Source organism: Pholis gunnellus (genome assembly GCF_910591455.1).
Source record: "Pholis gunnellus genome assembly, chromosome: 22".
NCBI lineage: Eukaryota > Metazoa > Chordata > Actinopteri > Perciformes > Pholidae > Pholis > Pholis gunnellus.
Window position 1 is genome coordinate 17,579,848 of NC_136549.1, and position 24,064 is coordinate 17,603,911.

A 24,064-nucleotide genomic window follows, 5' to 3' on the forward strand; every position below is an offset into this window, starting at 1 on the left:
CTCAAAATGTATTTAATAAATAAAATAGACGTATTACTTACCAGTGCAGGATGAACTCCTATAACGTATTAACTAACTTCAACAGAACAAAGTTAAATGAGAGAAGTTGATGTTTTTAGGGTTTACCTGTAGTGAAGATATCAGGTAAAGTGAGAAGAAATCTGAAAAACAGAACTGTAAAAAACTAAAATACAATAAACACCCACGAGTCCTCCTTCAGTTTCATTACCAGAATATTTATTTTATTCTTTTTCCTATTAAAACACTAGCTGCCATATTTAATAAAACAGCCAAACGGCCAAGTGCCTCAAGTCCTCAATCCTCCAATCAAATCGTTTTCCCCCCAAAACAGGGCGTGGCCTGGGGCTCTGTGGGCGTGTCCTTGGCTTTTTGCTGCTGCAATGTGAACGAGCTGGGCCTTGGAGTCAAAAGGCGGGCGATGTCGCCGCGGTGACGTCATCGTTGGTGGTGATGTCATCGTCGAGCGTGGTCCCCTGTAAAAACCGTCTCCGTGGTGGAAGTCTAGTATTGCATCGTTTACCGGCGACCAGCTGAGGGGCGGCGTCCTTGTTCCAGACTATTTTTTTTGTTTATTTTTTACCCTTTTTTCTTAAAAACACTGCCTGGTGTGTATGTGTTTACATATATTATTAAAATATATATATATACATAAACACATAGCTGTACATTGGTGCCTCCTGGAGGAAAAAAATAACAAATAATCTGATATTTAGTGAAATAAATTGGGATTTTTTTTGGTGGAGTGGGAAAGACTTTCGGTTTCTGTCGACACGTATACAGATTTATTTTAAAAATATTTTCTTCTGCGTCCACACGCAAATAAAGCTTAAACGCTGCATTCATGTGGTGTCAGAATAATCTGAAAATTGTGTTCCCGACTCAGAAAACTCACACGAACAAGTGGGCAAAACATTTTTGTAAACAATTTGTTGAGTTGACGTCATATTTAGCCGAAATACGCAAGTAAATGCTGCTTTGATGGTAAGAAACCTTTTCATTAATTCACATGTTGCACGTTGTTTTTTTGCACACGTGTAATTTGTAATATGGTATTAAGTTTCTTACCTTTAGATTTTCAAATTTGTATGAATAAAGAAATAATTAGCTACGATTGTTTAACTATTAGAAAATATTTAAAAAATATCCGTATACGTGTAGACGATGCCTAAAAACAAACATTTTGGGAAACACACTCATTCGCTTCCTTGCAGAGAGTCAGATGTTCAGATTGACGCCACTCTCGTGTCTCTATGCTAAATATGAAGCTAACGCCAGCAGCTGGCTATCTTAGCTTAGCATAAAGACTGGAAACAGGGGGAAACAGCTAGCCTGGCTCTGTCCAAAGGGAACAGAATCCTCCTACCAGCTCATCTAAAAGCTGATTAACTGTTTATCTTATTTGTTCAATCTGTATAAAAACTGAAGTGTAAAAAGACATCTTGATGCTAAGCTAAGCTAATGTTTGCTAGCTGTAGCTTCGTATTTAGTGTACAGACATGAGAGGTAACAATCTGAACATCTGACTCTCCACAAGAAAATTTTATTTATTTCTGATTTTCATATTGATCCTGAGAGGCGGCACTCCTGCAGTCTGATTGGTTTGATCTGTTGCCGGGCAGAACTTAGACAATAAATGTAAATTAAAGTAGAATAACTTAAATATTAAAAAAGGTGAAAGAAAAAAAACAGGGAGCTTCACGGGAAGAGCAATAAATGTTAAAAATAAAGATGAAAAATAATAAAGTGAAAACTGTGAGAGAGATGAGTCAACGTGAAAGAGATGTGTTCACATTATTAATCCACCAAACGTCATCATTTATGGCTACAATGTTGCTGTTTGTTCCGTTTTATTTTGAAGAATAAGTCGTTAAATCTCATCTTCAAACAAGTGAAAGAATCTGCAGATGCAGTGAGAATATGTCTATTTGTCTGAAGTATCTAGTTTCTATCTACGGAGTCGTTTTCTTGTTTGGAAAGATTTTAGAAAATTATTTTAAAACAATTTACAGATTTCTGTTAAAACCAGATTCTCACTTAACCTGCAGATTGTTTTAAGAATGAGGTTTTAAGGTTTATATTAACAATCGATTCATCGTTTAAGTACTTTTTCAAGGATTTGCAGCTTTTCTGTTTTATTTCTCATTAAAGTTCATATTTTTGGGAAGATTTGTTGATGAAACTCGACAGTTGATGTCGTTGACTTTAGGGCTGCAACTACTGATTATTTTTGATTAAATTACCGGTATTTTTTTTAAATTAATCGATAATCGTTTAGTCAATAAAATGTAAACATTTTTTAGAAAACAAACAATTATTTATGACAAAGAAAAGAAGGAAATTCTCTGATTTGAGAAGCTGAAATCTGAGAATATTGAAATTATTTCTGCTTCAGAAACGAAGAATTAATTATCTTTCCTGTCAATCAAAAACTTTAACGGCCTTTTCAAAGTAATAAAAAAATAATCTACAGATTAATTGATAATAAAATAATAAATTGTCGCACAGTGAGATTTAATTACATGAACTAATCGATCAAATGGAACGTTCAAATAAAAAAAGGATTCAAATAAAATAAATATTTTGACATTTATTCAGGTCTGTAAAAACCTAAATAATACGCTTTTTGTGGATTAATCCGCCGCTAAAAATAGTCAAAGAAAAAGCTCTATTTCCTCTTTAGAGTATTTTCGTTTTAAACTGCAGTGACCAGCTGTTTCAGTTTTAAAACATCTGCACAAAAGAATATCACATCACGGCTGAACGGCTCCTTTGAGTGAATAAATAAGTGATTCAAACGCTCTGAGAGACTTTACTGTTTAAACATCTAAACGTGCTTCACGTGTCGCCACATAACATCAACAAACCCCCCAAAAAAGATATTTTTCTTCTTTTATTATGAAATAGTGCTACAATGTACATTGCATTTTCTCTCCTGGCGCTCCGCTGTCTGCTGATGTGTGTGTGTTGTTGTTGTTGTTGTTGTTGTTGTTGTAATGCTGCTGGAAGAAAACAAACCTGGTAAAAATAAAGATAAATATTTTCCTGCGAGCCGTGTGACAGAGTGAAATAATGATCCACCTGACAGGTGATTTGAATTCTGTTTAAAATCTGTTTGTTTTTCTTAAAAGCTTCTGTCGACAAAAACAAAATGAGTCTGAATGTTTGAGACTGAAGAGACATGAACCACCGCATCAGATGGACATTATTTACAGTGCTCGTGTTGCTGTGTGCTGAACTTTAAGTCTGAGCTCCACGTTAACAGATCAAACTCATGGAGGAGGGGTGGGAAATAAAATAAAATAATAATAAACTAAACAGAACGTGAGGTAAAGGACAAACAAATCAGAAAGAAGGTAAAATCATGAAGTCTATTCAGGTTTTTGGGGGAGAAGGAGACGGGACGTCTTCTGTCCGAGTCCTTATTGGCCAGATTAGCTTTTTGAGTGTGTGGGGAGGGGAAGGGGGAGGGGGGAGGGGAGTGATGATTGACAGGCCAGGAGGGCCAATGGCAGGCAGGCAGGAGGAGGTAGAGCCAATCAGAAGGCCTGCTGGGCAGGATTGTAGTTGAACGTGGAGGGAACGTGAGGTCGCTCTTCTAGTTTCTCGTACTCCAGATGAAACTCCTGGAAAACAAGAGTCACATTGACTGAATAAATATATTTATTTATATATATATATATATATATATAAAATCAAATAAAATCGAGGACGTTTATTTGATTTCCTTGTGAACATGACATCTGTTTAACAGAACTCCAAAATGTTTGTTAACTTAATAAAATAAATAAATGAACACATAATGCACCTTTAATTGGCTAAAATCTCCATCAGTCCATCAACAGAAACACTGTTATTCTGATCAGAGATATTTGGTTTAAAACTTCTCAGATGTGAGACTTCACATGAGAGTAAACTGGATTTCTTCAGGTTTGGACAGACGGATGAAACCGTTTTAAAGAGTTAAACTGTTGATGTGTTAATCACAGATTCATTTGTCGTGCTTGTACATCAGGAGTTTGAACGTCTGACGCGTGAACAAAGCGCTTTACCTTCGCCACCTTCCTCCAGTTGAGGCAGTCGAAGAAGTAGTAGGTCCCTCTCTCGTAGGCGTTGGTCTTCAGCGTGGGCTCCATACCCGGAGCTCTGGTGATCCAAACCCGCTCCTCTTTATGGTACCGCCAGTCCCTGTTGAACCTGCACACACACACACACACACACACACACACACACACACACACACACACACACACACACACACACACACACACACACACACACACACACACACACACACACACACCATATTTTAAATCTATGAATCCTTTAATTTAATTTGTGGAGCAGTTTGAGTTTATATGCAACAGAGGAGGAAGAAGAAGAAGAGTCTGAGTGTGTGTGTGTGTGTGTGTGTGTGTGTGTGTGTGTGTGTGTGTGTGTGTGTCCTCACAGCTCTACTGCAGCCAGCAGTTGTAGTAAGTCTCCTCCGTTCATGTAATAAAGATAAAACAGCAGATCTTCTCCATACCGAGACAACTTGATCGCCGCTAACTGGAGACGAGAGAAACACAACCTTCAGTTAATCATCTTCAGCTCAGACGTCTCTCGGCTTCAGAACTCGTCCGTGGTCAGAGCTCACCTTGTCCCTTATGTGGATGTTGGTTAAATACTCTGAGGGGACGTGGAAGTCTGCAGGAAGAGCACAGAAACATGTTTGTCTCCCACAAAACAACGCGTCGCTCCATCCACATCCACAATGAAGCAGAAATAAACTCACCGATGTCCTGCGGTCGACACGGAGCCGACGCCCACGGAGACGCAAACTTAGGGTAGAGGTTCCTGAGAGACAGAAAGCAGGGAGACGATTACCATAATGTCATCATCATCATCAGGGTGTCACTGTGTCTGTGTGTGTGTGTGTCTATGTGTGTGTCTTTATGCGTGTGTCTCTATGTCTGTGTGTGTGTGTCTCTATGTGTGTGTGTGTGTGTGTGTGTGTGTCTCCGTGTGTCTCTATGTGTGTGTGTGTCTCTCTATGTGTGTGTGTGTGTCTCTGTGTGTCTCTATGTGTGTGTGTGTCGCTATGTGTGTGTGTGTGTGTGTCTCTCTCTGTGTGTGTGTGTCTCTATGTGTGTGTGTGGGTGTGTCTCTATGTGTGTGTGTGTCTCTATGTGTGTGTGTGTGTCTCTATGTGTGTGTGTGTGTGTCTCTATGTGTGTGTGTCTCTCTCTGTGTGTGTGTGTCTCTATGTGTGTGTGTGTGTGTGTCTCTCTCTGTGTGTGTGTGTCTCTATGTGTGTGTGTGTGTGTGTGTGTGTGTCTCCGTGTGTCTCTATGTGTGTGTGTGTCTCTCTATGTGTGTGTGTGTGTCTCTGTGTGTCTCTATGTGTGTGTGTGTGTGTGTGTGTGTGTGTCTCCGTGTGTCTCTCTATGTCTGTGTGTGTGTCTCTGTGTGTCGCTATGTGTGTGTGTGTGTGTGTCTCTATGTGTGTGTGTGGGTGTGTCTCTATGTGTGTGTGTGTCTCTATGTGTGTGTGTGTGTGTCTCTATGTGTGTGTGTGTGTGTGTGTCTCTATGTGTGTGTGTCTCTCTCTGTGTGTGTGTGTCTCTATGTGTGTGTGTGTGTGTGTCTCTCTCTCTGTGTGTGTGTGTCTCTATGTCTCTCTCTCTATGTGTGTGTGTCTCTATGTGTGTGTGTGTGTGTGTCTATGTGTGTGTCTCTATGTGTGTGTGTGTGTGTGTCTCTCTCTCTGTGTGTGTGTGTCTCTATGTCTCTCTCTCTATGTGTGTGTCTCTATGTGTGTGTGTGTCTCTATGTGTGTGTGTGTGTGTGTGTGTCTCTATGTGTGTGTCTCTATGTGTGTGTGTGTGTGTCTCTCTCTGTGTGTGTGTGTCTCTATGTGTGTGTGTGTCTCTATGTCTCTCTCTCTATGTGTGTGTGTGTGTGTGTGTGTCTCTATGTGTGTGTGTGTGGGTGTGTCTCTATGTGTGTGTCTCTATGTGTGTGTGTCTCTATGTGTGTGTGTGTGTGTGTGTGTGTGTCTCTATGTGTGTGTGTGTGTGTGTGTGTGTGAGTCGTACTCCGGTGAGTTGAGGTTGAGGCCCAGCGTGGTGAGGTCAGAGCCCAGGGCCAGGTGAACCATCCCCGGGTCCGTCTCCGCCGCTCTGATGAACGTCAGCAGGCCGATCATCCCGAACTGGTCCGTTACCATGCCGATGGGGATGTTGGTCACTCGACCTGCAACGAGAGACGAAGAAGAAGAGCTTCAGACCTCCTCTTCCTCCTCCTCTTCCTCCTACATCTCTACCTGGAGGATCCTACCGAACATACTCACCGTCGGAGAGCACCTGGATCCCTTTCTTCTGCTGGTTGTTGTTGCTAGGGGCGGAGCTCTTGTCGCCGGGGAACTTTGGGCCGTCTGAGTTGGAGGCGGGCTTTCCCGACGAGTTCAGATTCTGATTGGACAAAAACGGAGGGAAAAAACAATCCGAAAAAATGGGACGAGTCAGGACGTGAGAGCGCTGCATAAGTGAGGAAAAAGGACACCGTGATGAAAAAAAAACAACAAACAGCAGGTCAGCATGTTATAAACCGTGACATCAGAGAACAATGAGCAGACAGAACAAAGGACGTCTAAACTTCACAGTAAAGGTCTAACCGTTTTGCTGTCTTCGTTGGTGCTCGTGGGGTCTTTTGATTGGTAGTTCGGACCCGGGAGAGCCGGGAAGTCCTCGTTGTGGATCGAGAAGTCCTGAGACTGCTCATTGGACGGTTTGGTTACCATGCCAACTGGGAAAACAAAATGGAGGCGGGGAGAGAGAGGAGTTAGCGACGCAAACAGCAAATAATTTAATTTTTATTATTTAAATTATTTATTTGGTCAAAAATAATAACATTAAAATAATAATCTTTCAATAGTAATCGAGTATTCTACGAGTTTATTCCTTTGATGTGTTTCATCAGAAATATTTTTGCTTAAAAAAAAAAAAAAAACGTCTCTTTAAATGTGTGTTCACACACACACACACACACTCTGGTCTCTCTTACCGTACGGGGCCCGACCGGCCAGCGGGTTGAGCAGCGGTGTGGGATTCGAACTTCCGTCCCTCCGACTCCTGTCCGCCAACGCCGGGAAGTCCGACAAGTCCAACCCCGTCACATTCTCACTGCCGTCTGGACCAACACAGGACAGTAAACCCACAACCTGTTTGAGCTCTAACAGCCTCTCCTCCTCCTCCTCCTCCTCCCCTCTCCCGCAATTTTAAGCTTTGTTTTGGCTGATTTTTCCTGACTGAAGCGTTTGTCACACATGATGTGTTTAAAGACCGTTGGAAACATGACAATCTGAAGATAATCACAGCTTCTGTCTGTGATGAACGGAGTAGTTTTGGCTACACTTAAACTTATCTATGAAATGTTTAGAAATCACGACAAATTGATAATAACTGAATGAAACACACCCAGAGATGGAGGCCAAACAAGCTAACAAGCACGTCAACTTTTAGCAACAGAACTAAACAATTGAACATTATTCACTGCAGCAATAACAACAGCTCATAAACCACCATCTGCAGGTTTACATGAAGGTTGAAGTGCGTTCTTGTACCTGTGCCGTTGAAGATGTTGTTGGATAAGGAGTTGTTCATGTTGTAGCCTGGATTCCTGTTCACACCAAACCCCGACATGCTGACACACAAACACACACGCTGATTATTAAAAGATCAAACATTAGACGATGAAGGACGGCGAAGGTGACGAGCGGCGGCAGCGTGAAGGCCGGCAGGTGTAACGTTACCTGTTGATGGTGAAAGGCTGCCGTGCTTGCTGCTGTTTGGGCATCCCGATGATGCTGGGTGACGACCGGTTGGGGCTCCCCATGCTGCTCCTCCCCCCTCCTCCCCCCCTCTCTACTCCCACCCCCCCCATCACTCCCCCCGTCTGCCCCGTCGGCCCCCCCACCTGCTGGCTGTGGTTCAGCACGGTCCGGGTGCTCATTGGTAGAATCCCCCTGAAGACACAAACAGACAACGTGACGGAGGTTCAAAGGCTGAAAAGAGAAACGAGCACTTCGGACACACAACCAGCTTAAATATGATGCAGAAACACATTTATGAGTCTATTCATGAGACTCTATGAAGAGGTTTATAACAATAACACGAATTCTTCCTAAACACAGTAATCTAACAGAACTAATGTAAGTTTATGAGAATAATTGGAGTGAAGAACTCAAATCTAGATGCTACATTTACAGACAACATTCTGAAAATGGTGTCAAGTATTTATATAAAGTGTGAATTACTTTAACAATAATAATAACAATCAAAATATTAATAGTGCTTTACAGATTTAAATAGAGAGCAAATAATAGTTTTTTCGCGTCGCGTGAATCGCGTTGCCGGCGACTATTTGTGTTCATTCGCGTTAAACGTGCCGGAGAGGGGGCGTGGCTTATCGCCCTGAAAGCCGTTCAACTGTCCGCCATCAACCGTAGAAAAAATAACCTCGATATCACGGGGAACCAAACGCCGTCATGTCTGGTTCATAACATAGTCCGGAGGAGCTCCGTGGATTTCATTGAGCTCACTGTGTCTAGCGAGCCACACGTCTGTTTACTACAGCTGTATGAACACACAATACACTGACTTGGCTGTGATTTAACGGCAATAAACTGACAAAAAGGGACTCAAATAACTACGTAATGATGCCGATTTGTAAAAAGTCTGAATTCATGTTTTGTTAGTTCTCTCCGCAAGACGACAAGCAAATCACTTTAAAATACTTCTCAATGGAGCTCGGATTGATCGGTGCTAGGCTATGCTAACATTATAGCAGCTCCATCAACACTCAACATAACGTCATCTAGACGTAAATACGGCAGCGTCTAGTCATTGTTTGCACCATATGGTTTACACACACATGTACACACATAGTCTGGTCTCTACTGATATGAGGGGTCGTAGAGCTCTGGGTGAACACAGACGGCTACAGTGTTTGTTTCCTGATTCAACAACAGCAGGACGTCAGTGATGACAGGAGAAACATCTCAACGCTGATAGGCTATCGCGCCACAGCGTCACGGCATTTTTTCGCAGAATTCGAAAAATTTCAACTCACGCGTTTGGGGCGTTTTGCCGTTTGACGCGAATTTGCGATGTCTCATTGTGTCTGTGCATAGACTTTGTATGTAATCTACTCAAATAATTTGCGCGGCGTTACAGTGTGTGTGTGTGTGTGTGCGTGTGTGCGTGTGTACCTGCTCGGTGAGGGAGGCGTGTGCATCGTTCCAGTGTTGGCTGTACTGGCATGACTGGGGAGCTGGTTGGTAGATTGGTTCAAACCACTTCTACTTAACTGAGGCGCTGCACTGCTGTTCATACCTCGCATAGGAAACCCCAATGCACCTAGAGAGAGAGGGGGGGGGGGGGGGGGGTCAGCCTCTGTTTTCTCCTGATGGAGATCCTCTGCCTCACAAAGTAAATTAAATAAAGTAATAAGGTACACATGTATGTGTGTGTGTGTGTTCTACTCACTCTGTGGGCCATATAAACTGGCTCCAAGCTGTGACAGTTGACCCGTCGAGGAAGCAGAGGAAGACGTCAGCATCTGAGGAGACAGGAAGCACAAACACGACGTCATCGCTGGTTTAGCGTGAATACAAAATACACAACTTAAAAAGACCCACATCTGCACCACAAGTATGAACATCTGGAGAAGCTCATCACTGACGGATATGAAGCTACTTTAAGAATGATTTTTAATAAAAATGATAACACTAAAATAACCAAAAACTTGTATTTATTACTTTGAGAAATATAACAGAGAGAGACAAAAAATAAATAATATGATACAAAATAAATGAACTAAAATTGCAGCAGAAAGGTTGAAACGATGATTTCTTAGTCTGTATTTTATTACTTTCTGAAGCTCTGATGTACAAACATGCACCTTTATTTAAATCATAGCATTACTGAGTACAGTGTGCAACAATAACCTCTCTTTGTTTATGTAATCCCAGAAGAGAGACAACGTGAAACATTAAACCCCAGAAGAAGAGTTGAGCACTCACATCTTTGTCAGGGCGGTGTGGAGGGAACATGGACTGTTGGGTGTAGTAGAGGCTGGAGTCGTCCGCGTAGTCGCTCTCTACGCCTCCCTCCATAAACTTCTTCCGGTTAGCACCAAACATACCGCGTGTCACCTGAGAAACAAGACAGGAAACGGTCACGCCGAGTAATCGGCTACTTGCCGTCACACCTGCAGCGTGTCACTAGAGCTGTGGTTCATAACGACGTGGTGAGATGTATTCAAGACGTATCAGCATCAGCAGCTGAACTCCAAGTAATCCAACGAATGTCTTTTCAACATAAACTTGTTATGTAAACCTGAAACATGCAACACAAGCAGGTATTCACTCATGCTATCTCACACAAGCTAAACTTTGCAACCCTCTAAAAACAATCACATACAATCTGTGAATATTTACACATTTGTTTTGTTGCTTTAGTTTCATGTGTCCTTTGTTTGGTGCACGTGTATTAATAACGAGGTGCGCATGAGCCTCCATCAGCTGTGGTTACTACAACCTTTTTAGCATAAAAATAGTGTAATTATGTTGTAAATATACTTAATATGTTTGGAATAACAGACCACAGGTTAACCTGTAACACGTGACTCGTATGAACAAATAAACAACCTTTGTCGTCAATAATAAAACATTTTGGAGGGTTTTGGTTCGTTGTGATAAACAAAACAACGACTGAGTGTCAAACTTTTGGTCTTTATGGGAACTTGTGATGAGCTCTTTCCTGTAGATTTGAACAATAAAAAGTGAAACCAAAAGTCTAAAAAGTAAATAATAAATAAAACCACCAGAGAAGATGTTATTGTTAACGACCCACTGCTTTGATTATGCATGTATTCATAAATGATCTTTATAATAATATAATTAACATTATAATGTGTGAAAGACATTATAAACATAATATCACACCATGTTTAAACCTTGGATACTGCACATGAGGTGGTGTGCAGATATAAACACACATTACACATTTACTTTTGTTTACTACAGTAGATTAGTGATAGCTTTAGCCCACGGTGTAGCATCGACACCCGGTGAAACAACGACTCCTACACGCTTGTACTATTATATTTAAAATGTGCGCATTAGTGGAAACAGTGTGGTTCAGGTTAGAAGTTCCCTTAAACATTGTGCTACCGAAAGAGCAAAGTATAAGCTCCACTGTTCTTGTTTGAAAGCAAACGTTAAATGTGCAGAAGTGTCGCAAAAAGCTAATGCTAAACATGAAGCTAACGCTAGCTCCGATAATCTATTTGACTAATTCCACCAATTAATTAACAAAACCTACTCGTTTGCTTCACGGCACAAATAAACCGGTGTATTTGATACATGTACATTATATGTATATGTACATTGGTTTTTGTACGTGATAGCTATAAGCTAGCATTACCTTGTTAGCTGTAAAGATGTGTCAGGAGCTACGTGCTAGCCGAGTAGTAGCACGTAAGCTACACAGCTAACTCTATAGGAATACATGGGAGACGCTAGAGTGAGAGCTAACGCTTGCTACCAAGCTAGCTGGTCGGCTAACCCAGCACCGCAAGAACAACCGCTACTGGAGACAGTTTTAAGCCGTTTTAACACTATCTGATGAACCGAGAACGGGGGGTTAGATGCAGTTAAGCAGACGAGCCGCCGGTAGAGAGGAGACCGGTACGAAGGTGTGATTTGTTCGGGTTTTGGGCCTAAGAAGCCTCCGTCGATTAGTTCCCCCCAAACAACAACAAAAAGCAGCGGAAGCAGACCGCCGGGTTTAAGATCGTGTTCTCCGCTTCACCTCCGCGGTCTGACTCCGTGATGACTCCCACACGAGTGGAGTTGTATTCAGAGTAGGTTCATGCGGTTGTTTGCGGAGAAAATAAATAAAAGGAATAAAACAAGGAGCTTACCGCATCAATCTTTCTTCCCCGCTACAATCCAAGATGGCCGTCATCTCTTCGCCAATCAGCAAGGATGCTGGGATGTCTGTCGCCTCTGACCTCTGAGGCTCCATCACTCTACTCTACTCTACTCTAATGTCTGATCTCTGAGGCTCCATCACTTTACTCTACTCTACTGTCTGATCTCTGAAGCTCCATCACTCTACTCTACTGTCTGATCTCTGAGGCTCCATCACTCTACTCTACTCTACTCTACTGTCTAACCTCTGAGGCTCCATCACTCTACTCTATTCTACTCTGTCTAACCTCTGAGGCCCCATCACTCTACTCTATTCTACTCTACTGTCTGATCTCTGAGGCTCCATCACTCTACTCTACTCTACTGTCTGATCTCTGAAGCTCCATCACTTTACTCTACTCTACTGTCTAACCTCTGAGACTCCATCACTCTACTCTACTCTACTGTCTAACCTCTGAGACTCCATCACTCTACTCTACTCTACTCTACTGTCTAACCTCTGAGGCTCCATCACTCTACTCTACTGTCTAACCTCTGAGGCTCCATCACTCTACTCTACTCTACTCTACTCTGTCTAACCTCTGAGGCTCCATCACTCTACTCTATTCTACTCTACTGTCTAACCTCTGAGGCTCCATCACTCTACTCTACTCTACTCTGTCTAACCTCTGAGGCTCCATCACTCTACTCTACTCTACTCTGTCTAACCTCTGAGGCTCCATCACTCTACTCTATTCTACTCTACTGTCTAACCTCTGAGACTCCATCACTCTACTCTACTCTACTCTACTGTCTAACCTCTGAGGCTCCATCACTCTACTCTACTCTACTGTCTAACCTCTGAGGCTCCATCACTCTACTCTACTCTGTCTAACCTCTGAGGCTCCATCGCTCTACTCTACTCGACTCTACTGTCTAACCTCTGAGGCTCCATCACTCTACTCTACTCTACTGTCTAACCTCTGAGACTCCATCACTCTACTCTACTCTACTCTACTGTCTGATCTCTGAAGCTCCATCACTCTACTCTACTGTCTGATCTCTGAGGCTCCATCACTCTACTCTACTCTACTCTACTGTCTAACCTCTGAGGCTCCATCACTCTACTCTATTCTACTCTGTCTAACCTCTGAGGCCCCATCACTCTACTCTATTCTACTCTACTGTCTGATCTCTGAGGCTCCATCACTCTACTCTACTCTACTGTCTGATCTCTGAAGCTCCATCACTTTACTCTACTCTACTGTCTAACCTCTGAGACTCCATCACTCTACTCTACTCTACTGTCTAACCTCTGAGACTCCATCACTCTACTCTACTCTACTCTACTGTCTAACCTCTGAGGCTCCATCACTCTACTCTACTGTCTAACCTCTGAGGCTCCATCACTCTACTCTACTCTACTCTACTCTGTCTAACCTCTGAGGCTCCATCACTCTACTCTATTCTACTCTACTGTCTAACCTCTGAGGCTCCATCACTCTACTCTACTCTACTCTGTCTAACCTCTGAGGCTCCATCACTCTACTCTACTCTACTCTGTCTAACCTCTGAGGCTCCATCACTCTACTCTATTCTACTCTACTGTCTAACCTCTGAGACTCCATCACTCTACTCTACTCGACTCTACTGTCTAACCTCTGAGGCTCCATCACTCTACTCTACTCTACTGTCTAACCTCTGAGGCTCCATCACTCTACTCTACTCTACTCTACTGTCTGATCTCCGAGGCTCCATCACTTTACTCTACTCCACTGTCTAACCTCTGAGGCGCCATCACTCTACTCTACTCTACTGTCTAACCTCTGAGGCTCCATCACTTTACTCTACTCTACTGTCTAACCTTTGAGGCGCCATCACTCTACTCTACTCTACTGTCTAACCTCTGAGGCTCCATCACTTTACTCTACTCTACTGTCTAACCTTTGAGGCTCCATCCATCACTCTATTCTACTCTACTCTGTCTAACCTCTGAGGCTCCATCACTCTACTCTACTCTACTGTCTAACCTCTGAGGCTCCATCACTCTACTCTACTCTGTCTAACCTCTGAGGCTCCATCACTTTACTCTACTCTACTCTACTGTCTAACCTTTGAGGCTCCATCCATCACTCTATTCTACTCTACTGTCTAACCTCTGAGGCTCCATCACTCTACTCTGATCTCCTCTGTACTCTACTCTACTCTACGGCCTGACTTCTGAACCTCAATCACTTCACTCTATTCTACTCTAAACTGTATTGTACTCTACTTTATACTCTACTGTCTAACCTCTAAGGCCTCCATTACTGTACTCTATTGTACTCTACATTGTATTGTACCATACTTTACTCTACTCTTCTGTCTGGCCTCACTCTATAAAAATAAAATAAAATAAAATAAAATAAAATGAAATGAAATAAAGTTTTGTAACTTATTTTTGTAATTAATTTAGACAGTTTTCATTATTAAATGGTCTTTTTCAGTTGATCAGTTAAAAAAAATACTTGATACATTGTTACAAGGTATTTTGTTATTTGGTGCAGTAAAATGCAACTGTTAATATGTGGAAAGTGATTAAAAGCTGTTTACTCTCTTTAATGTAAAAACAGGTTTCTAATAAAAGAACTGAAAGTGTCTCAGCATTTAAGAGATATATAACACAATTTAAGACATTAAACATTTAAGAGATATATAACACAATTTAAGACATTAAACATTTAAGAGATATATAACACAATTCAAAGAATCTAAAGCGAACCAAATAACACAAGTTAATATATATATATATATATATATATATATATATATATATATATATTTATATTAGTGCTGGGCAAGCTAACGCGTCATTATCGCATTAATTAATTAACGCCGACAATTTTTGTATTGCGTGTTAATGCAGTTTTTTTTATTATTATTAAGTGGACATTTTTAACAAAAGAACCGGGCAGCGAGCGGTGAACAGCTGTTTGTGTGGCGTCTCTTCCTGTTTCCTTCACCTACATTCCCCTGGGTCCTAAGTCCCTCCATGTACAGCTTCTTATCACCCTCTATGTACCAACGTACATTTATAACAAACACCACACATATTACGGTAATCAGCGTTGCATAGTGTCTGACCAACATACCAAAAAAAGAAATGATTCATTTAAATTATTTTTTGTATAATAATCACATCATTTAGTTATCACTACTGAGAATTTAACAAACATAAAAACATGACGTAGATAGTTTTGCAGTTTTCAAGATGTACATTTAAATTCATCTCTGACACACATGAAGATATATTATCAGAATCATTATAACTGTGTTATAACTGCTGCTGTGTGAAGAGAATCCTGCTGTTAACAATAACCTGATGAGTTTAAAGCATTTAAAACAAATGTTGTTGACCGTTAGTTCATAGAGCAGCACTTTAAAATAAAAGTGCGCAATACACTACTTTTGAATTCATTGTTCTTTGCGCATAATAACGCGATTAACCGCGATTAAAAATGTTAATCGTTGCCCAGCACTAAAATATATATATACACACATACATACACACAAGGGTAATATTTTGACAGTGTGTAGGAACATTTCACCTTCTTATGATGTCCTGAAAAGAATCAATAGAAATGTGAGAAACAGAGGATAAAATGCAGTTTTACAAAAGGTAATTGTTTTAGCCTTTATAGATGCTTAACAACGAGAAGAAAAGAAAATGAACTGTTTTGTGTCAGACTTTAGAAATAAAGTCAATGTCCAGAGTCGGGACACATTCTATTCGCTGAAAATCATTGAAGACATATTTTTGGGGTTATGATTTAAAAAGAGGTGAGTTGGTTGAATCTTTTGTCTTTTTAGAAACCTGAATCCTCATCATCACTTTATTTATTTTTTACAAGAAATAGAAGTCATAAAAATAAAAATAAACACCAGAAACAATTGATGTAAAAACAATTATTTAAAAGTCTTTGGCTATAACATTACCCCAAATTAAAAGCCAGATAGAAAATAAAAAAATTATAAAAATAAGATTTTATTTTCCTTTTAAAAGACTATTAATAATTAATACTACTAATAATAAAAAACAAAAAAAGAATAATGATTTACTTTAACATTTTCAGCTTGCTGTGACGTCTTACTTTATAAACACCATCAACTGCAACCGGAAGCACGTCTGATCTCCAATGTATCTTACATAACCGTTTCTGATTGGACGATCACACTGACGCTCCATCTCACCAATCAATGAGCAGACAAGAGCCGCTACTGTCTATAAATACACGGATTTGTCTCATAGCGGTATTCTACGTCAATCACAACGAAGAAAGCCAAATCAATTATGTCTGGAAGAGGAAAGACTGGAGCCGGAAAGGTTAGAGCGAAGGCCAAGACCAGGTCTTCTCGTGCCGGACTTCAGTTCCCCGTCGGCCGTGTCCACAGACACTTGAGGAAGGGCAACTACGCCCACCGTGTCGGTGCCGGAGCTCCGGTGTACCTGGCGGCGGTGCTGGAGTACCTGACCGCTGAGATCCTTGAGCTGGCTGGGAACGCTGCCCGCGACAACAAGAAGACCAGAATCATCCCCCGTCACCTGCAGCTGGCCGTCCGCAACGACGAGGAGCTCAACAAACTGCTGGGCGGAGTGACCATCGCTCAGGGCGGCGTGCTGCCCAACATCCAGGCGGTGCTGTTGCCCAAGAAGACCGAGAAGACCGCCAAGAAGTAGATCCTTCTAGTCGCCCTCTGAAAACCCAACGGCTCTTTTAAGAGCCACCCACTCCTCTGAAAGAGATCCATCCTCATGAGATATGAATACAAAACTTATGTTATAAAGTTCAGTTACACGAGTATATATTTCACCCAGTTCAGCTAAATACAATAAATCAATGTGACAAATGACCACACATTTTATATAATAATTAAACTATAACTCATCACTTTATTTGGTAAATTTTATTTGAACATGACTGAATGCGTCACAGAAAATAACTTGTTTATACATATTTAAACACCAACTGATTCTTCTGCTCCGTATCTTTGTCATTTTGTGTTACTGTATCCCTAAAACAATTTATAATAAATATTAAATAGACAGGCGCCTCAAATAGTTATTATATATGACTTAAAGGTATTTTGTGTGGTCTTGATATACAAGTGTTTGTATAAAATATAAAATGCATTGTCTTTTGAGTATTAATTGTTAATTATTTGCAATATATTCAGGATCAAAAGTACGTTTGCACAATAAACAATGCAATAGTGTAATTAAAAATGTAGAATAGAATATGATCAACAATATGACTTATGTATTGTATTATTATTACTAAAGATACAGCAGTATCATGTTAAAATAAAACAGCTAATAGTTTATGGTGTATTTTAAGTAAATGATTAAAATGCAAAGTACCAGCTGTGATATTAAGTATTTGACAATTTGACTATGTAAGGAAATGAGAGGCAAGTACAACAAACGGTGTTTATTTTGAAAGGTCTTTCTGTAACCGGAAATGCAGTGGCTTACACACGCTGGCTTGATAAAGTGATCGTGACAAATGGCGGGCGATGTCTTTTCGTCTTCAAATACGTCCGCAAAACGCCTTTAAATACCAACGCTCTCAATTCAGTAGTTCATCTTCAATTCTACCTAGAACCTGACAAGATGAGTGGTCGCGGAAAAGGAGGAAAAGGGCTCGGCAAAGGAGGCGCCAAGCGTCACCGTAAAGTGCTCCGTGATAACATCCAGGGTATCACTAAGCCCGCCATCCGCCGTCTGGCTCGCCGCGGCGGAGTGAAGCGTATCTCCGGTCTGATCTACGAGGAAACCCGTGGTGTGCTGAAGGTTTTCCTGGAGAACGTGATCCGTGACGCCGTCACCTACACCGAGCACGCCAAGAGGAAGACTGTCACCGCCATGGATGTGGTGTACGCTCTGAAGAGACAGGGCCGCACCCTGTACGGCTTCGGAGGCTAGAGACCAACGACTCCTATTTAACATAACACAACGGCTCTTTTAAGAGCCACCCAACTCACTCAAAGAGCTTATTACCTGAGTTAATGACTTCTATGTTAGAAGTGTATACATTTTCCTCTATTACACTTACATGCTGAGATAAGCAATATGTATGTAGTTCAGGGATCATGAGCGGACCTAAATGTGACCTAATCTTGCCTGAAAATCAGTAATAATTATCTTTAATGCAATACATCGCAATTACGTCCGAGTGGTTAATATTGCACAATTTAATCATCTACTCCTGTTATTGTCATTACCGTTGGAACAAAAACATGAGTTGTGCATCATGTGGAATGGAACACCGAACACAGAACAATGGAACACAGAACAAAAAATGTATTAAATAGTGTAATATAAAATTAGATCACATGTAATAAAATAACCTAATACATTGTGTGTGAATATGAAGTATTGTTGATATGAACAGAACGTTTAGAACAGGAAGTACATTCAAATACTAATATTAAAAAAATAGTTTCCTTTTGCAACATCAGTTTGTGGTTCATTGTAAAACATTAAAGTACAGAAACATAATTGATCACATAAAGCAAGTTTATTTATCTCAACGTATAGAATACATACAGAACTAAATCTACTGCAGCTAAGGGCTCATGAAACAGTGTAAATAATAATAATAATGCTGAACTATAGCTCACATAAAACGCAAAAGGAGTAAATATTGCAACCGAATGTGTTTTTCCATGTAGAGTATAATCTGTGCAACACGTGTGTCTCAGGACCACAGCTCTCAGAGGCGGGTAGGTGGCTCTTAAAAGAGCCGTTGGTGGGTGACTAGAGTCGGGTGAGTTTAAGCCCTCTCTCCGCGGATGCGGCGGGCCAGCTGGATGTCTTTGGGCATGATGGTAACCCTCTTGGCGTGGATGGCGCACAGGTTGGTGTCCTCGAACAGACCGACCAGGTAAGCCTCGCTGGACTCCTGCAGAGCCATGACGGCGGAGCTCTGGAAGCGCAGGTCGGTCTTGAAGTCCTGAGCGATCTCCCTCACCAGGCGCTGGAAGGGCAGCTTGCGGATCAGCAGCTCGGTGGACTTCTGGTAGCGACGGATCTCCCTCAGAGCCACGGTACCGGGCCTGTAACGATGGGGCTTCTTCACTCCGCCGGTGGCCGGGGCGCTCTTACGGGCAGCTTTGGTCGCCAGCTGCTTCCTGGGAGCTTTTCCTCCGGTGGACTTACGGGCGGTCTGCTTGGTTCTGGCCATCTTTAGTCTTCTTCTCTTTACTCAAGAAAAGTAGTTGTGTTCTCTAAGCGACAGCGTCTCCTTTATATAGACGGAGCCGGTGCGCCGGAAACGCTGATTGGTCCAATAATATGCGCGTGACACAGCAGCTCAGCTATTGGATAAAAGATGTTTGAAAAACATGTTCAGCCTCTTTGATATTTTCATTTTATTAGTTTTATCAAAAGTATCAATTACAAAGAAACAATAGTGGAAATAAGCTAAAATCATAACACTCTTACTAATGCCCATTTATGACTTCTTATACACGTTTAATCATGTTTTTATTATCATGTCATCTATTTTAGTTGAATTGTTTTACTAAACTCTTACTGCTGTTATATTCTATTGTTTGTTTGTTCTTATGCTTCTGTTGTAATCTTTCATTAATCTCACACAGGAGTGATCAAAGGGAACAGAGGTCATCCAGAGGTCAGAGGGGCCTCATCACAGACTCAAGATCTGCACCTGCAGCGTAACGCAATAAACTACAAAGAATCACATTTGAATCTATTTGGGTTGGAGGGTGGTGGTGGTGAGGGGGGGGTCATAACATATAAAGGTACCTGAGCTGCGTCTCTCTGACATCACGGCAGCAGGACTTGGTGCAGCAGACTCGGTGCAGCAGACTCGGTGCAGCAGGACTCGGTGCAGCAGACTCGGTGCAGCAGACTCGGTGCAGCAGGACTCGGTGCAGCAGACTCGGTGCAGCAGGACTCGGTGCAGCAGACTCGGTGCAGCAGGACTCGGTGCAGCAGGACTCGGTGCAGCAGACTCGGTGCAGCAGGACTCGGTGCAGCAGACTCGGTGCAGCAGGACTCGGTGCAGCAGGACTCGGTGCAGCAGACTCGGTGCAGCAGGACTCGGTGCAGCAGGACTCGGTGCAGCAGACTCGGTGCAGCAGGACTCGGTGCAGCAGACTCGGTGCAGCAGGACTCGGTGCAGCAGGACTCGGTGCAGCAGGACTCGGTGCAGCAGACTCGGTGCAGCAGACTCGGTGCAGCAGGACTCGGTGCAGCAGACTCGGTGCAGCAGACTCGGTGCAGCAGGACTCGGTGCAGCAGACTCGGTGCAGCAGGACTCGGTGCAGCAGACTCGGTGCAGCAGGACTCGGTGCAGCAGGACTCGGTGCAGCAGACTCGGTGCAGCAGGACTCGGTGCAGCAGACTCGGTGCAGCAGGACTCGGTGCAGCAGACTCGGTGCAGCAGGACTCGGTGCAGCAGGACTCGGTGCAGCAGACTCGGTGCAGCAGGACTCGGTGCAGCAGGACTCGGTGCAGCAGACTCGGTGCAGCAGGACTCGGTGCAGCAGACTCGGTGCAGCAGGACTCGGTGCAGCAGGACTCGGTGCAGCAGGACTCGGTGCAGCAGACTCGGTGCAGCAGACTCGGTGCAGCAGGACTCGGTGCAGCAGACTCGGTGCAGCAGACTCGGTGCAGCAGGACTCGGTGCAGCAGACTCGGTGCAGCAGGACTCGGTGCAGCAGACTCGGTGCAGCAGGACTCGGTGCAGCAGGACTCGGTGCAGCAGACTCGGTGCAGCAGGACTCGGTGCAGCAGACTCGGTGCAGCAGGACTCGGTGCAGCAGGACTCGGTGCAGCAGACTCGGTGCAGCAGGACTCGGTGCAGCAGACTCGGTGCAGCAGACTCGGTGCAGCAGGACTCGGTGCAGCAGACTCGGTGCAGCAGACTCGGTGCAGCAGGACTCGGTGCAGCAGACTCGGTGCAGCAGGACTCGGTGCAGCAGACTCGGTGCAGCAGGACTCGGTGCAGCAGGACTCGGTGCAGCAGACTCGGTGCAGCAGGACTCGGTGCAGCAGACTCGGTGCAGCAGGACTCGGTGCAGCAGGACTCGGTGCAGCAGACTCGGTGCAGCAGGACTCGGTGCAGCAGGACTCGGTGCAGCAGACTCGGTGCAGCAGGACTCGGTGCAGCAGACTCGGTGCAGCAGGACTCGGTGCAGCAGACTCGGTGCAGCAGACTCGGTGCAGCAGACTCGGTGCAGCAGGACTCGGTGCAGCAGACTCGGTGCAGCAGGACTCGGTGCAGCAGACTCGGTGCAGCAGGACTCGGTGCAGCAGGACTCGGTGCAGCAGACTCGGTGCAGCAGGACTCGGTGCAGCAGACTCGGTGCAGCAGGACTCGGTGCAGCAGGACTCGGTGCAGCAGACTCGGTGCAGCAGGACTCGGTGCAGCAGGACTCGGTGCAGCAGACTCGGTGCAGCAGGACTCGGTGCAGCAGACTCGGTGCAGCAGGACTCGGTGCAGCAGGACTCGGTGCAGCAGGACTCGGTGCAGCAGACTCGGTGCAGCAGACTCGGTGCAGCAGGCCGTCGATCTGTTCCTCCAACACGAGGAGGCTGATGAGATCTGGAGGATGAGACGACTGATCACTGACTGATTATTGACTCGTTTATAATCAGCATTTCATGATGTAAAGTGTTGTGCTCTGAGTGGTAAATGTTGAATTCATATTGATAATTATGATTTCTTATGATATAGCAGTGAGGACAGAGTTTAATGGCTGCACTGATTAAATATGGTTCTATTATAAGTTCACAGCTTCAGGATGTTCAGGCCATTTTCAAATTCAATCAAATATATTGAAGTCGTTTTGGCTTTAATGTGTTTATGTAAAGCAGGACATGATAATGTGTGATAGCGCTCTGAAACACTCATGAAAGATGAATCCTACATGTATTAATGAGACACGAGCTCTCTACACATTCTGAATAGATCTGTAGTTTAATGTGCTGTAAACACTGTGAGGGATTCCTGGTTTATATGAACAGTGTGTACGGCTGAAGAGCCGCTGAAAGGGCCACAAAATGACCCCGATCTGTGACGGTGCACATTTAAATAGAAATAAATGCTAATGATGAAACATAATACGTTGATATTGTTTGAAATGGAGTTCAACATGTCGCGTGTTTTGCATTATGTTGTTTGTAATAAACAATCCAACAAAACTTCCTTTTCATTCCCTCTGAACATCACAGAGTTCATTCACTGCAGCACATCGGTTTTAAAATAATGTGACTTTTGCAACACAGGATCGCATTAAAAACATTTAAATTAGAATAAAAAGTCAAACAAAAGAATAAAGTAACAACATTGTAACTACAAGGGGAGAAACAGTTCCACTGAGAATCATTAGAACAATAGAAACGCTGCCAGCTGGTGTCTGGTGTCGTGTCATCTTCTATGCGGTTGGTGAGGTTGTATTAACTGGTGATTAACGGTGATTATTCTAACATCGTTTGGACGTAGATTGGGAGCGACGAGCTGTTTATTTCATGTTTACATCTTTGACACTAAATGAGGTCAGAGAACCTGCTTTAATGCTTTAATGCTTTAAAATAATCCATTTTATCAGCCTAGAATAACATAATGTTGTGTTAAAGAGTCTTTATGGGACTTTAAATGCTGTTATAAATAAATGATCTCTTAGAATGAATGGCTGAACCCTGTGGGAGCTCATCTCTCACCTGAGGAAGCTCAGCTGTGGAACTAAGAGCGTTTGTGTCTTTACACCGTTATCTATCCATCTATAGAACACAGCTCACATTGTTCTACAGATGTAACTATGGTTGATTATCATGAATTAGAAATAGCACTATAATGAATGAAGAGCACACTGTGTCAGGAAGTGGAGAACTCAGCCCGCGGCCTATTCCAACAGGAGTGTGTTTGCAGACACCAGATTAACCTCCGTTTAATAAGAACATATGAACACGAGTAACGTGCTTTTACATTGGATCTCTGAACAAACATCTCTTCTCACTGTCAAACTCTGTTTGTTGGACTTTTGATGCATTTTAAAGCATTTAGGAGAGAAATCACAAGGAAAAGAGCCTCAGCAGCGTTTCACACAGCAGACGATGGGAGACGTTTAAACACTTTAAAATCTAAATGAAGAAAAGTATTGAAGTTGATTTGACTTACATATGAAGGTAAACTCCTTCGCTGTTAGTTCGATTACATTTCATACTTTAGTTCTCCCTCCACATATGTTTTTTTATACATTTAATGGCGAAGAGAAAACACAAGTGACACAGTTTTCCTGCTGCACTGGTGAGAGGCAGGCTGGGTTGAGTCTCTACGGTTCTCATGGTGTGTTTAAGTTCCTCTCGTGGCTCGGAGTTTTCATCCAGTCACAACAGACAAGCAGAGAAGATTTATAGACAGTACAATGGCAGAATTCGCTCCAGCAGCTGCAACGGCTTCCCCGGTGAAAGCCCCGAGGAAGAAGGCCTCCAAGCCCAGCAAGAAGTCCGGACCCGGCGCCGGGGAGCTCATCCTGAAAGCGGTGACCGCCTCCAAGGGCCGTAATGGTATCTCCTACGTGGCCGTGAAGAAGTACATGGCCGCTGAGGGCTACGACGTGAAGCAGAACAGCGCCCACATCAAGCGCGCCGTCAAGAAGCTGTTGGCGGGAGGATCCCTCGTCCAGCTCAAGGGAAACGGTGCCACCGGCTCCTTCAAGGCGGCCAAACCCGCTGAGAAGCCCAAGAAGTCGGCGGCAGCGGTGAAGAAGTCCCCCGTCAAACCCAAGAAGCCCGCAGCGGCGAAGAAGCCCGCCGCCACCAAGAAGTCCGCTGTCGTCGCTAGGAAGCCAAAAGCAGCCAAGACGACCCTCAAGAAGGCCAAGAAACCCGCTGTGGCCAAGAAAACATCCGTGAAGAAGCTCACAAAGAGCCCGAAGAAGAAGATGGTCAAGAAGGCAGCTTCACCCAAGAAAACATCCGTGAAGAAGGCCGTCAAAGCCAAACCAGCGAAGAAGGCAGCAGCGGCTAAAAGACCAGCGAAGAGGGCAGCAGCAGCCAAGAAACCAGCGAAGAAGTAA

General features: G+C 43.4%; 5 protein-coding genes across 6 annotated transcripts; 3 read left to right on the top strand and 2 right to left on the bottom strand.

Moving 5' to 3' along the window:
• Positions 1-234: 234 nt before the first annotated feature.
• LOC306713799 (CCR4-NOT transcription complex subunit 2-like) lies at positions 235-12,028 on the bottom strand. Of its 2 annotated transcripts, none has more exons than XM_079183631.1 (15): positions 11,989-12,028; positions 10,085-10,216; positions 9,549-9,621; positions 9,272-9,419; positions 7,814-8,026; positions 7,625-7,704; positions 7,066-7,191; positions 6,677-6,807; positions 6,353-6,473; positions 6,099-6,255; positions 4,796-4,857; positions 4,658-4,707; positions 4,469-4,569; positions 4,071-4,215; positions 235-3,644 (listed from the first exon to the last, which is right to left on the bottom strand). In XM_079183631.1, the coding sequence occupies exons 2-15, from the start codon at positions 10,202-10,204 to the stop codon at positions 3,558-3,560; spliced, it is 1,614 nt and encodes a 537-aa protein (XP_079039757.1). In that variant the 5' UTR covers positions 10,205-10,216; positions 11,989-12,028; the 3' UTR covers positions 235-3,557. The 2 variants fall into 2 exon arrangements, with proteins under 2 accessions (XP_079039757.1, XP_079039756.1); XM_079183630.1 differs by having other exon boundaries at positions 6,353-6,539.
• Positions 12,029-16,307: 4,279 nt separating this feature from the next.
• Positions 16,308-16,963, top strand: LOC306713805 (histone H2A-like; the record flags this gene model as incomplete). The annotated part of the gene is made up of 1 exon (XM_079183637.1): positions 16,308-16,963. The coding sequence occupies one exon, from the start codon at positions 16,308-16,310 to the stop codon at positions 16,692-16,694; it is 387 nt and encodes a 128-aa protein (XP_079039763.1). The 3' UTR covers positions 16,695-16,963.
• Positions 16,964-17,627: 664 nt separating this feature from the next.
• LOC306713810 (histone H4) lies at positions 17,628-17,939 on the top strand (the record flags this gene model as incomplete). Its single annotated transcript, XM_079183642.1, has 1 exon — positions 17,628-17,939. One exon carries the CDS (start codon positions 17,628-17,630, stop codon positions 17,937-17,939), a length of 312 nt encoding a protein of 103 aa, XP_079039768.1.
• Positions 17,940-18,590: 651 nt separating this feature from the next.
• Positions 18,591-19,217, bottom strand: LOC306713801 (histone H3.2). Its single transcript, XM_079183633.1, has one exon. The coding sequence runs from the start codon at positions 19,198-19,200 to the stop codon at positions 18,790-18,792; it is 411 nt and encodes a 136-aa protein (XP_079039759.1). The 5' UTR covers positions 19,201-19,217; the 3' UTR covers positions 18,591-18,789.
• A 4,193-nt stretch (positions 19,218-23,410) lies between these two features.
• LOC306713876 (histone H1-like) lies at positions 23,411-24,064 on the top strand (the record flags this gene model as incomplete). Its single annotated transcript, XM_079183716.1, has 1 exon — positions 23,411-24,064. The coding sequence occupies one exon, from the start codon at positions 23,411-23,413 to the stop codon at positions 24,062-24,064; it is 654 nt and encodes a 217-aa protein (XP_079039842.1).